Source organism: Capra hircus, chromosome 6 (assembly GCF_001704415.2).
Source record: "Capra hircus breed San Clemente chromosome 6, ASM170441v1, whole genome shotgun sequence".
NCBI classification, from domain to species: domain Eukaryota; kingdom Metazoa; phylum Chordata; class Mammalia; order Artiodactyla; family Bovidae; genus Capra; species Capra hircus.
This window is the reverse complement of record NC_030813.1, coordinates 91,562,426-91,576,119: the sequence shown is the minus strand read 5'-3', so window position 1 is coordinate 91,576,119 and position 13,694 is coordinate 91,562,426. Positions and strand designations below refer to the sequence as shown.

The 13,694-nt window shown below is 40.8% G+C and overlaps 1 protein-coding gene across 1 annotated transcript in view; it reads left to right on the top strand.

The window, feature by feature from the left end:
• The window catches only part of SCARB2 (scavenger receptor class B member 2), a 77,627-nt gene that overhangs the window by 51,467 nt on the left and 12,466 nt on the right, over nt 1-13,694 (top strand). Inside the window, exons 5-8 of the mRNA XM_005681792.3 lie at nt 83-174; nt 5,601-5,720; nt 9,623-9,792; nt 12,757-12,875. Coding sequence (XP_005681849.1) covers nt 83-174; nt 5,601-5,720; nt 9,623-9,792; nt 12,757-12,875 — 501 coding nt within the window. The remainder of the gene's footprint in view (nt 1-82; nt 175-5,600; nt 5,721-9,622; nt 9,793-12,756; nt 12,876-13,694) is intronic.

The following is a 13,694-nucleotide window of genomic DNA, read 5'->3' as shown; positions in this document are numbered from 1 at the left end:
CTAGGCACCATAGCCTGGCCAAGTTAACACATAAAATGAACCATCACAGTTATCTTAAATAACCATATTCACTTATTTTCAGAAAAATGGGACTAATGATGGAGACTATGTTTTTCTAACTGGAGAAGACAATTACCTTAACTTTTCCAAGATTGTGGAATGGAATGGAAAAACGTAAGTCTAATGGCTTTCAGTATAATTATGTTTTCAATTTTCATTTAAATTGAATGTCCACTTCTGCTTTATTTTTTTTAAAAATTAGCACAATCATTTTTGGGTAAAAATATATCAATTAAAAATGTATAATTATGTAAAATATCCTATAATATAAATAATATAGTCTAAACATGTAAAATTATTATTTTGTAAATCAGGATTGGGGTAAGGTACTCCACAGATTAAATACTAAATTATTAGTATTAGTATACAATTATTAGTGTTAGTATACAATTACCATATAATGATATGTAGGTTTCTCATGGTTACAGCATGAATCACAAGCCAGTGAAAAGTTTCACTTTTCCACTTGCTATTGTTTGTTGCTGTTTAGTCGCTCAGTCATGTCCGACTCTTTTGCAGCCCCGTGGACTGTTCTCTGTCCATGGGATTTCCCAGGCTATAGTACTGGAATGGGTTGCCATTTCCTCCTCCAAGGGATCTTCCTGACCCAGGGATCGAACCCACATTGAGTAATGTGTCTCTGCTGGGCAAATATTTTTCAAATTGCTGCCTGTTTGCGGGGAAGGAAAGAATTTTTTTTTCTTTTTTAATTTAATTTAGTGATTGTACATTGTGTCTCTTTTATGATGAAATACATTTCAGTTCATTGCTATAGAATTTCAAAATTATTTCACATTTATAATTTGTAAACAAACCAGCTCCAAAACCAAATTTCTCCAAAAAGGAACTGAGGCAGCTTGCAATTAAGTCACACATAAAGCAAAATAATTTTTTTAGGTCATAGAAATTAGAAATCTTCAAGAAAAAGGAGGCTAATTATTCAGGGACTGTGGTAAGAGAAATTTTCTTCTTGAACATTAAATTTACTTTAAAGCTTCCCAGAAATACAGGCAAGAAAACTGATGTGGAATATTATCTTTACAGTTCTCTATAAAGCAAAAACTTGTTAAATTAAAAAAACTTTAAATTTGCTATAACACATATATCCAGGTGCATACACATGTATTTACATACACATATACACACTCCTTCCTAAGGATATAAGAACCCTGAAAGAATATAAGAAACTGGCAAAAGTGTTGCCTTTGGAGGCATAACTAGATGACTGGGTACTAGGCTAAGAGAGAAATTTACTTGTAAACATAATATAGCTAGATTTTGTTTTAAAGCCAATCTGTTGTTTTCTTTTAATAGAGTTTAATCCTACTAAATATGTGTTGTAACTACTGATACAATTACTGTATAATTATTACTTCATATATTTACACTTATTTCAACATTCTTTTTCACCCTTAGCTGGTTATGTCTATTCTACCCTCAGGTTATACTTAATAGTTCTTTTTTTTCCTAACAGAATCTAAAGTTAGCTATTATCTTTCTTCATCCAATGAAACAATACCTTTACACATTTCTTAACACAGCGTCTGTGTTATTCTTGTCTACAACTTGTTTCACCTTTTTAGGAAGCCAAATATAACTTAAAAGTTCATTATTTTTATAGTAAATTAAAATACCAATGTGTTTTATTAATTTGTTGGTATTTTTCTTCTCACATCTTCCCTTTGGGTTTAGTTTTCTTATTGCTGAAGATCATTAGTACGGTGGTTCTCAAACAGGGGCAGTTTTGCTCCCCAGAGGACACTGGGTGATGTCTGGACACATATCATCACAACTGGAGGTCGTTACTGGTGTCTACTGGGTAGAGACCTGGGATGCTGCTAAGCATCCTGCAGTGTACAAGACAGTCCCCTACAGAGAATTCCGTCAGTTCAGTTCAGTCCAGTTGCTCAGTCGTGTCCGACTCTTTGCAACCCCATGACTGCAGCATGCCAGGCCTCCCTGTCCATCACTAACTCCTGGAGTTTACTCAAACCCATGTCCATCGAGTCGGTGATGCCATCCAACCATCTCATCCTCTGTCGTCTCCTTCTCCTCCCTCCTTCAATCTTTCCCAGCATCAAGGTCTTTGCAAATGAGTCAGCTCTTCGCATCAGGTGGCCAGAGTACTGGAGTTTCAGCTTCAACATCAGTCCTTCCAGTGAACACTTAGCACTGATCTCCTTTAGGATGGACTGGTTGGATCTCCTTGCAGTCCAAAGGACTCTTAAGAGTCCAGCACCACAGTTCAAAAGCGTCAATTCTTCGGCACTCAGCTTTCTCTATAATCCAACGCTCACATCCATACATCAGGCTCAAAATGTTACTGGGTTGTTTGTTGTTGTTGAGTTGCTAAGTTGTGTCCGACTTTTTGGACTGCAGCATGGACAACCCCATGGACTGCAGCACGGACAACCCCATGGACTGCAGCACCCCAGGTTTCCTTGTCCTTCATCATTTCCCAGAGCTTGCTCAAGCTCATGTCCATTGAGTCGTTGATGCCATCCAACCATCTCATCCTCTGTTGTCCCCTTCTCCTGCCTTCAATCTTTACCAGCATCAGGGTCTTTTCTGATGAGTTGGCTCTTCACATCAGTTGGCCAAAGTGATGGAGCTTCAACTTCAGCATCAGTCCTTCCAATGAATATTCAGGGTAGATTTCCTTTAGGATTGACTGGTTTGATCTCCCTGGGACTCTCAAGAGTCTTCTCCATAACCACAATTCAAAAGCTCAGTTCTTCCGCATTTTGCCTTCTTTATGGTTCAACTCTCACATCCATACATGACTATTGGAAAAACTGAAGCTTGGCTATACTAGGTTGGGAAATCCTATATTAGTAGTTGTTTCAGTAAGGATCTGTGGGTGGTAAAATTTCTTAGACTTTGCATATTTTAAAATATCTTTATTTCACATTCAGTTTTTAATGATTTTAGTTTGGTATAGAATTCTAGTTTGACAGTTCAAAATTATGAAGATACTACTCCATTTACTTTTGATTATCTTTTTCCTTGACTTTATTGCAGTTTTACTACAACATAATCCAAATTTGAATTTATTTTATTTATTCTGTTCAGCCCTTGGAGCATACTTTAAATCTAAGGCTTTCTATCTGTCTTAAAATTTGGAAAACTTTGAACAATTATCTCTTAAATTATTGCTTCTATGTTATTCACTCTGTTCTCACTACTGTCCCCCAAACTCTCACTAAACGTTTATTGAAGCCTCTTGATATAGTCTCTATATCTTGATCCTTCCATTTTTAATCTTCCTAAGATTATATCTGTGTAAATTCTTTGAAGTAATATTTCATTTAGCCTGTTCTTTCCAACTATGTACAGTCTAGAGTTTATCCCAATAGAGAGTTTTTCTTTCAGAAACTGTTTCTATTCTGAAGATTATCTACTTTTTATTCTTTGGGTCTCTCTAGAGAAGACTCTTGAGAGTCCCTTGGACTGCAAGGAGATCCAACCAGTCCATCCTAAAGGAGATCAGTCTGGGTGTTCATTGGAAGGACTGATGTTGAAGCTGAAACTCCAATACTTTGGCCACCTGATGTGAAGAGCTGACTCATTTGAAAAGACTGTGATGCTGGGAAAGATTGAGGGCAGGAGGAGAAGGGGACGACAGAGGACGAGATGGTTGGATGGCATCACTGACTTGATGGACCTGAGTCTAAGCAAGTTCTGGGAGTTGGTGATGGACAGGGAGGCCTGGTGTGCTGCAGTTCATGGGGTTGCAAAGAGTCGGACATGACTGAGCAACTGAACTGAACTCTTATTTTATTCTTCCTTTTTTATTTGTTAGTAGTTTACTGTTCCTTTTGAAGGATGCTGTTCTTTCATTTGTGTCTTTGAGGATACTAAACAGCCTATTTATTAACCAGATTGTCCGATTACTTTAATTTCTTCAAAAGTGAATTCATCTTATCATTGTTGATTTTGTTGCCTATCTCTTAGCATAAGTTGCTTTCATTAAAAAAATGTTAACGTGTAGAATTATTTTCATTGGTTAAGTCTGTTATCTATCCATCTGCTCATCCATCCAACTATCCATCCATTCTCTTACCTCTTCCTAGGTAGCAGGTATGCAGTAGTCCACCCAGTAACCCCTCAAACCAGTATACATGGTGGACCTCCACCTCAAAATTATGCAGAGCATGAGAAAGTTAGATACCATCACCGACTCAGTGGACGTGAGTTTGAGCAAACTCTGGGAGAGAGTGAAGGACAGGGAAGCCTGGTGTGCTGCAGTCCATGGGATTGGAAATAGGCACACATGACTTAGCAACTGAACAACATCACAGATCTGGCCAAAAAATCAGCAGGCATCTTGGCCCAGGTTCTGGTTATAAGGTGTCTGGAGCTTTCTGCCTCCCTGTGACTCAGCTTTGCTTTCTTCAGCCTTTCTTGCTGAGCAGAAAAAAATCCCTGTCCTAGATCCTGATTTCAAGCCCTTGATGGACCACCTTTAATCCTCACCAACCTCAGAATCTAGACCTGCAGATCTTTCTCTTGGCTTCCATACCTGCAGCCCAGTAGGCCAGCAGCTTTACCCTTCTCACTACTTGGCATTTAACACCTTTCATTGTCAAAAAAGATGTTTGTGCTTGAGTAGAGTATAGACCTTTTAAATGTTCCCTTTTATGGTTTATCAACTACTGCTCTGTGATTTTACTTGGAAGAGACCCTTAATACATGAATTTAGAATTTCGCCTTGACCAGAAGTTGGAAGAATTCCTGTTTTTTGCCCATTCCTTCCTATCTTTTGCATTTTATACCATTGTTCAAGGAATTAATTTTTAAAAACCTGCTATCTCAACTGTGCTCTTAGTGAGTATAAAATAGATTCAAAATTAAGCTTTCTTGTGACCCAAGAGAAGTTAATTTTGGATCAGAGAACTGTTTGGAGGGGAGACAGTTAATGACCTGTTGTGAATATTATCTTCTTGAACATGTCTGTCCAGAGTTCATCTGACTGTGGGCTGGCTGTGAACACAGATGTTGTGAATGGCAAATTGGATCACTGCTTAAAGCACGTGGATATTTCTAAATCTTTACAGGAGATCCTCAGTTTTGAAGGAAGGGAAGAAGGATGTTTGACTGTTTTCTCTGTCAGAACTGATATTTGGAAATCAGGGCCCTGCTTTTCCCCCTCTTCATCCAATTCCCAACCAATATCGCCCTGGTGTCTGCGTGTGAACAAGGTTCTGTGGGTAGCCAGCTCCCAGTTAGGTCTTGAAAAGTCCAGACCATTAAAAAAAAAAAAGCCTAGGGACTTTGCTGGTGGTCCAGTGGTTAGGAATCCTCCTTCCAATACAGAGACTGTGTGTTTGATCCCTGGTCTGAGAACTAAGACCCCACATGCTGCAGAGCTACTAAGCCCGTGCACCACAACTAGAGAGCCCACATGCCACAATAAAGGGTCCTTGTGCCACAGCTAAGACCCGACGAAGCCAAAAATACATAGATAGATATATGTATCTTTAAAAATAGCCTAAAATCCAGTGTGGCCATCTGGACTCTTTCTTGTTTCCCTGTGACAGGTCGCTTGACTGGTGGACAGCAGATGAGTGCAATATGATCAACGGAACAGATGGAGACTCTTTTCACCCATTAATCACCAAAGATGAAGTCCTTTATGTCTTCCCATCTGATTTTTGCAGGTAAGAACTTGAAATGTGACTACTATACAGGTGCCAAAAAAATGAGGGATGTATATAATTACACTTATTTGATGAGGATATTTGTGCTTAATGAGTGACCAGCAATAATGGCATATTGAGAAACAAGAGAAAGTATAGCCATTCACAGACCAGCTGTGTTGGTTGGAATACCAGCTCCACCACTTACAGCTGTGTGACCTTGGAAACATTATTTAACTACTGTTTGCCTCACTGTCCTCATTTATAAAGTAGGGACAGAAATAGTTGCCTACCTTGGGAGTTGTTTTGAGGATAAATGAGTTACTTTAATAAAATACTTAGCCCAGGGCCTGTCACACAGTAAATAATATTAGCTCTTCATTATTATGATATCCTCTATCAGGTGTGAAATTTGCTCTGGTCTTCTTCCAGTTGGTGCATAGAAGATAAATCATACCGTGGTCCATACTTCAGAGTTCATAGGTCTTTGCTGAGTGCTAACCTTCCCGTTGAGCATATCTGCTCACCCTTGCCCACATCTATCCCTCTCTCCCACCTGCTGTTTCTCTCCAGACACCCATGATGAAGTCCCCTCTGTGGGAGGAAGGCATCCTACTCCACACCCTGACTCCCGTCTCCCCGTCGTTACCTCTCCTTCCGCCCTTCACCATCACACTGCTCAGATGAGTAGCTGATCACACAGCCTCCCTTTCCTCTCCCACACCCTCCTGCAAGGCTTTTTATGAGACTTCTCTTCAGTTGGACGTCACCTAGTTACCTTTGACCCTATGGCGTCTACATTCTCAAGAATGGCTGTTCTTCTGGCTTTCATTTATTGTTTAGTCACCAAAGCGTGTCCATGACCCCATGGACTGCAGCATGCCAGGCTTCCCTGTCCCTCACCATCTCCCAGAGTTTGCCCAAGTTCATGTCTATTGAATAGGAGATGCCATCCAACCATCTCATCCTCTGCCACCTGTTTCTCCTTCTGCCCTCAATCTTTCCCAGCATCAGAGTCTTTTCCAGTGAGTCGGCTCTTCGCATCAGGTGGCTAAAGTATTGGAGCTTCAGCATCAGTCTTTCCAAAGAGTATTCAGGGTTGATTTCCTTTAGGATGGACTGGTGTGATCTCCCTGCTGTCCAAGGGACTCTCATATTTCACACAGTTGAGCACCTCCCCAGCCAGCCCTGTCAGAGTCACTGTAAATCTCCCTCATCTCTCGCACTAAATTAGCCGCAAGTGCTAGTCATCCTCCTCAGAAAGAGCTCTTCTTTCACTCCCCACTCCGTCCCCCGTCTCTGTGCCACAGTGCAGACCTTTTCCAGCTCTGGAGCGGACTATCAGTCACCTTCCAGCCAGCTGTTCTACCTGGTCAGTATTTGCGGAAGGACCGAACAAAGAGAACATGTTTGAGTGCAATGAGTGAGACAAGGAAACCTAGAAGGGCAGGAGGGGCTTATTAAAGATTTGCCACAGAGGAAACTTATTCTTGTCTGGAACCACCACTTGTGAAGAGCCACTTGGCAGCGCTTAGCAATGCCAAAGACCTCCAACCCCATGGTTTCACACGCCTCTCCAACATGGGTTCCCTAGCCTGAAGAACGTGGGTACCTATGTGAGGGAGACTTACACGTCGATTGTAGTTAAGAAAACACTGGAAGTGTTGCCAGAAATAACCAATAAATGATCTATAATTGGCATAGAAAAGTTCTACTCGAGCCAAACTGAGGGCTGTAGCCCAGGAGACGCTAATTCAGAGAGCGCTTGAATTGTATTTTGTCAGACTACAAAATGTTGGAGGTGTTCAAGGCAAAAACCTCAAGGTTACAGTTAGTTACATGAGTTGTTTATCAAGAAATATAACTGGACCTGTCAAGAAGTAAGGGTGCTTGTTAAACAAGGGTTGGCTGGGATCTGAAATGTTTGCCTAATTGCAAGGGGAGACCTTGACCCTGCAAAGTTGCAGCTGACTGCTGCTAGGAGATACTGTTTTGAGAACAGCTAGTGGTGTCCTTGAGTTTAATGCAGTTCAGAAAGTTCAGGTTTTCAGTGATGCAGGAGTGTGTCTGAAACCACATCCACAGTGGTCACCCAATTCCCTCCTGGATGTCTGAACCACAGCTACTCCATTTTGGTTTTTAAATACATTCTCTTCATTAATGGTTAAAGCAGATGTACCATGCATGTTTGACAGGCCGTAAGACTGGCTGTTCTCGTTAGCATAAAGTTTAAGTTAATTCATGTATAAGCCGAAATCACTTCTCCATATCTCAATATGTAAAAATTTCTTCCATCCAAAGTAATCTGAGTGCCTATGCAAAGGAGGACATAAATAAATAAATGGGATCTTTGTATGATAGAATATCATATAAAAAGTAAAATATAGCAACCAGAGCCATGTACTTTAATGCAAGAAATCTTAAAAATAGAATGTTGAAGGAAGAAGCAAATTACAGAAAAACAATATGGTATACTATTATAATAACATTTAGAAATAACAAACAGTGCCACATGTTGTTTATGAGTATGTATGTAGGTGAAAGTATAAAGGCCTGGGAACTTCCCTGTGGTGAGTGGCTAAGATGCTGTGCTTCCAAGGCAGGGGTCTCTGGTTCGATCCCTGTTCAGGGAACCAGATCCCACATGCTGCAACCAAGTGTTCATGTCACAACTAAAAATGCAAAGATCCTGCATGCCAACTTTGATCCGGCACAGCCAAATTAAATTTTTTTTTTTTTTAAAGCATAGTGGTCTGCATAGGAATGATAAACCCCAAATTCAGGATAGTGGTTACCTCTGGGGATGCAGAGAAAGATCAGAATCAGGAGTATTACATAGAGAACTTCAGTTGTAGCTGTAAATATACATTTTATTTATCTGAGTGGTTTTTGTTATAAAATGTATTTGTTATAATATTTTTCTCTATTTTTCTATTTGCTTAAAATTTTCATTAAGAAATGCTGCAGGGGTGAGATGTACAGTGGAAGGCAACTCCTACATTAGTCACAACCCGGCGAGAGGTGTGTCCCACCTATGGTTCAGAGATGAAACGTGAGGCCCCCCTCAGCCTTCGGACACCCTCAGATGCAGGGATGAAGGCTCCAAGACAAGGCCTGTGAAAGTGCCTTGGCTATCACTCAGAGTGAAAGTGAAAGTCCCAGGGGCCAGAATACTGGAGTGGGTAGCCTTTCCCTTCTCCAGGGGATCTTCCCGACCCAGGGATCGAACCCAGGTCTCCTGCCTTGCAGGTGGATTGTTTACGAGCTGAGTCACAAGGCAAGCCCAGTTGTCACTCAGGTGCTATGCAAATAGCTGGGTGGTTTGTGTTAGAAGGAACCACTGATAGAAACTCTAATCTCTGAGGGCAGAATGATGTTCTACTCTGTTGAAATAAATAACCATGGCAAAATATGGAAACGATTTTTACTTGGGGGAAATGGGTATCAGAGTACATCTAATCAAGTATCTGTCTAATGGGGCACTTGTCCAGGCCTTTGGGAATCTGCGGGTCACCTCCTCTGCTTCCGCTTTGTCTCGGCTTCTCCCTGGCTTTCTTTCCTTTGCTTCTGCTTCAGCCACACTGGCATGTGCCCGTGCTGGTCTGGACGACGCTTCTTTCTTTTAGCATAAGCATCCATTCTAACTCATTGTCTTGGTTTTCTACCACACATTATGTCTTTTTCTCAGTCTGATGTTAGCACAGTTGCTGCCTCTTAAACATCGTTCACTGCAATCCATCTCCGACTTTATTATACACCAAGTGGCTTGAGCTCCTCTCAGTCTTTCTTTGGCCTCTTCATTTCCCGTGTATCCTGTAAGCGTTTAGCCATATTACACCTGAGAACAGTTGGCTGACTTACTGATTCAGGCAGACCATGCTGATGGGGACCCAAGTTGACTTTTTATCCTTACTTCCTAACAGGTCAGTGTATATAACTTTCAGTGACTTTGAGAGTGTCCAGGGACTGCCTGCCTTGAGGTATAAGGTGCCTGCAGAAATATTAGCCAATACCTCAGACAACGCTGGCTTCTGTATACCTAAAGGAAACTGCCTGGGCTCAGGAGTTTTGAATGTCAGCGTCTGCAAGAATGGTAAGAATTCAGAGAGGGGATGCAGGTGGCGGTGTGGGGGTCTGGATGCACGATTGATGTTCCTCAACAAAGAAGGTTGTCAGCCCAATAGAAAGAGCAATTCCAAGCTCTTAAGAATAATGTTTTGTTAGAGACAGACTCACAGACGTAGAAAACAGACTTATGGTTACCAAGAGGAAGCAGAGGGTATAAATTAGGAATTTAAGACCAGCAGATACAAATTACTATATATAAAATAAAGAACAAGCTCCAGGGAACTATATTCAATATCTTGAATACATATGTATAACTGAACCACTTCACTGTACACCAGAAATGAGCACAACATTGTTAATTAACTACGATTTTAAAAAAGTTTTGTAACATGACTATAGCATAGTTTTTTAAAAAGCATTGGCTTTCCTGTAATGCTTTTATTGCTAGGATGCCATGTTGTGTTTTTTCTGGGCAGTAGTTCAGGAGTGGTTTTGGCTTTGTTTTCAAGCTGGCCCTGGGCTAGGAGTGGCTCCGTGGCCGCCTGTGCTCTGGGGGTGGCCTTGGTACAAGGCGCTGGCCTGGGGAGCTGGACCTCGCCCCACCCCGGGTCTCCAGCACATGCGCATGGCGCGGGTGCCGCGCAGCTCCGCAGGGGGCAGGGCTGTAGCTTAGGCGTCCTTTTTTTTCCCTTCGGCTCTTCAATCTAACACATTTTTATTTTTTTTTTTTAGTTTTTTTTGTTGGAGTTGATTTACAGTGTTGTGTTAGATTCTGCTGTATAGCGAAGTGAATCAGTTATATGCACTGTTTCTTAGATTCTTTTCCCATATACATTTTTCCAGAATATTGAGTAGAGTTCCCTGTACTATGCAGTAGGTCCTTATTAGTTGTCTATTTTATATACAGTAGTGTGTATATGTTAATCCCAGCCTCCTAATTTATCCCTCCTTCTACCCTTTTCCCCTTTGGTAACCATAAGATCATTTTCTTCATGTTACGCGATTCCTGTTTTGTGAATAAGTTAATTTGTGCCATTTTTTAAGACTCCATATATAAGCGATATCATGTGATTTTTGTTTTACTCTGACTTACTTCACTCGGTATGACAATCTCTAGGCCCATCCATGTTACTGCAGATGGTATTATTTCATTTTTCTTTTTCAAATGGCTGAGGATATTCTATTGTAAATATATACTACGTCTTCTTTATCTGTTCATCTGTTGGTGGCCATTTAAGTTGCTTCCATGTCCTGGTTATTGTGAATAGTGCTACTATGAATATTGGGGTGCATGTATCTTTTCCAGTTACAGTTTTAATAGAAATAATAGTTCATATTACTAGCAGCTTACTAGTATCATAACTGTTGTAAGTGCTTCACATATTTACATATAGTTAATACATGTCAAGTATTAACTAATTTCATGTTCAAAACAAGGCTGAAACAGAAAGTAAAGACTCAGGTAATAGGAAAGTTCATACCTTGGTAATGATTCTCATTACTCTTGAAACTAAGAGTTAATTTTAAGCAGAGTTAGTTTTAAACCCTGACCAGAAAGTTCCCAATGTTTCATAAAAATGTCTGAGCTAACCTGCTCCTTTTTGTGAATGAGGTGAAATGACCAGCGGTGCAGCTGACAAAAGCATTTTCTGCACCACAAGGATAGTTTTCACAATCATATGCTGCAAAAATAGCCTTGTTAGATGACAACCAGTGGCCTCTTTTTATAACTGTGGAAACCAAGGCTCAGAGAAGGAATAGGATTTTTTTTTTTTAAATAAAATCTTTATCTGAGCAAATTCTTGCTAGAATTTAGGGTCTTTTCATATTTGTACTGTGATGTTTCTTGGGCTTCAATTCTTTAAGTTTCTGTTGAGAAACTTGGTAACCCCTTTCTCTTGATTAAAAAAAATTTTTTTTTTTCTGAGTAATGTGGTGACTTTCACCCCTTGTCCATGTGGTTTGGAAGTTCCCTTTGGGCTAATCCTCTCTTTCCTTGTCTGTTGAGATCATGGCTCACAAGACTGGCCATACATCAAAATGATCCGGAGAATCATTAAAAGCATCTGTCCCAGAGCCCACATACTAGGGCCCCAGAATCGGTATTTTTTAATGGGCTGCATATGATTCTCATGAAGATGATGCTTGCACGATTAGGAATGACTGTTCTGGGGAGCACACACCCCAACCCGGAGATTAGACCTCTCCTGCAAACTCACTGCGGGGTAGTCCTGAAGCAGCACATGCCTGATCAGCCCATGGTTCTGTGGTTCAAGGCACACGTCAGTAACCTTCTGCTTCCTCAAGAAGTTGATGTCAGAACCCCCAGAAGGATTCTATTTTCCAACAGACTTCCTGCTCTAGTCCTTTTCCTCTTGCCTCTTCTGTGTTCCCAGATGTGGACTAAAATGGTCGCCTCCAGGACTGTCCTCCAGTGTTTTGAATTCCTCAGGGGAATATGTTGGCTAGTGGGATGAGTGAGGGTTCTGGAGTCAGAGGAATCTGGGTTTGAATCCTATTCTGTTTGTTAGCAAATTGGCCGTGTTGCTGAAGGAGGGTTCCGGACAGCAGTTTTCTCATCTGTAAAATGGGAATGATTATAACTTCCTTGGAGGGCTGTGTGCAGGTGAGAGATAAATGTGTGCATAACACTCAGGACAGTGTCTGGCCCTTATTGTCTTCAACAGATCTTCAAAAATACATTTTAAAGGTCAGCGTCCTTTAAAGAAGGAAGGAAATTGTGTTTTTGTGAAACTGTGTAGCAGTAGAGAACAGAACTCTATGTGTGACAAGTGAGATGGCTGAGCCATGGACTCATACTTGCCGTATGAGACTCATACTCTCCTCCACTCAAGTTTTCTGTATCCAGCTTTCCACCCCTCACTGGTTCCACCCCTCACTGAGGAACCAGATTTGTGGTCAGGAACTGTATATTCAACTTAGACTTGAAAGAACCACACCATTCATTTCTGTTTTCCTCACACTGCAGGTGCACCTATTATTATGTCTTTCCCACACTTCTACCAGGCAGACGAAAAGTTTGTCTCTGCCATTGAAGGCATGCATCCAAATAAGGAATATCATGAGACGTTTGTGGACATCAATCCTGTGAGTACACACGTCTTCCTGGTTAAAAAACAGACATTTTATTCTGTCTATACGGTGTTCACCAGTTTAGCCCTGAGCACTCTTGAGAAATATGTTGTCTTCCTTTCATTTATATATCAAGTGGAGGGAACTCGGTTCAGTGCAGTGTGGTGCATAGTCTCATAACCCGGCCATTAGAAGGCTAAGTTCTGTGAAGCTAATATGCAGAAATATCAGCAAATCCCCTTTAACACAAAAGCAACAATGGAAGTTCCATCATTGGAAACCACTGGAATCAGACAAGGTAACCTGGATCTTCTTTTGTTGCCGAAAGAGTGGCCTGAACATATATATGCATTTCTCCCACTGGGCCACAGATCAGCAGGGTGAAGATATTCCTCTGCTTACTTGCTGCCAGGAATGTTTTAGTTGAAATTTAAATATATTTATATATAAGCTTTAGTCACTTTTGGCAAAACACTTTATACAGGTGTTTTTGAGAGTTAGTTTATGATAACATTAATTTAAAGGGCATCAGATATACATACACTGTAATCCTATGTTCACAGAGGAAAAAAACTAAAAACCATGTTAAAAGAATGTGAGTATAATTTCATAGCATGAGAGCCCCTCACTGTAGGGACTGAACGCGATATCGTCTTTCTTGGGATTCTGAACACATGCATGGAACAGTCATACAAGAGCAAACCCATTCTTTGAGCACAGCAATTTATGGGCATTTCACTCATAACTACTCATTGCATTTACATTTGAGAAATTGGTGCTCTTATCTTCTTAGGAGGGCTTCCCAGGTGGCTCAGTGGTAAAGAATCCATCTGC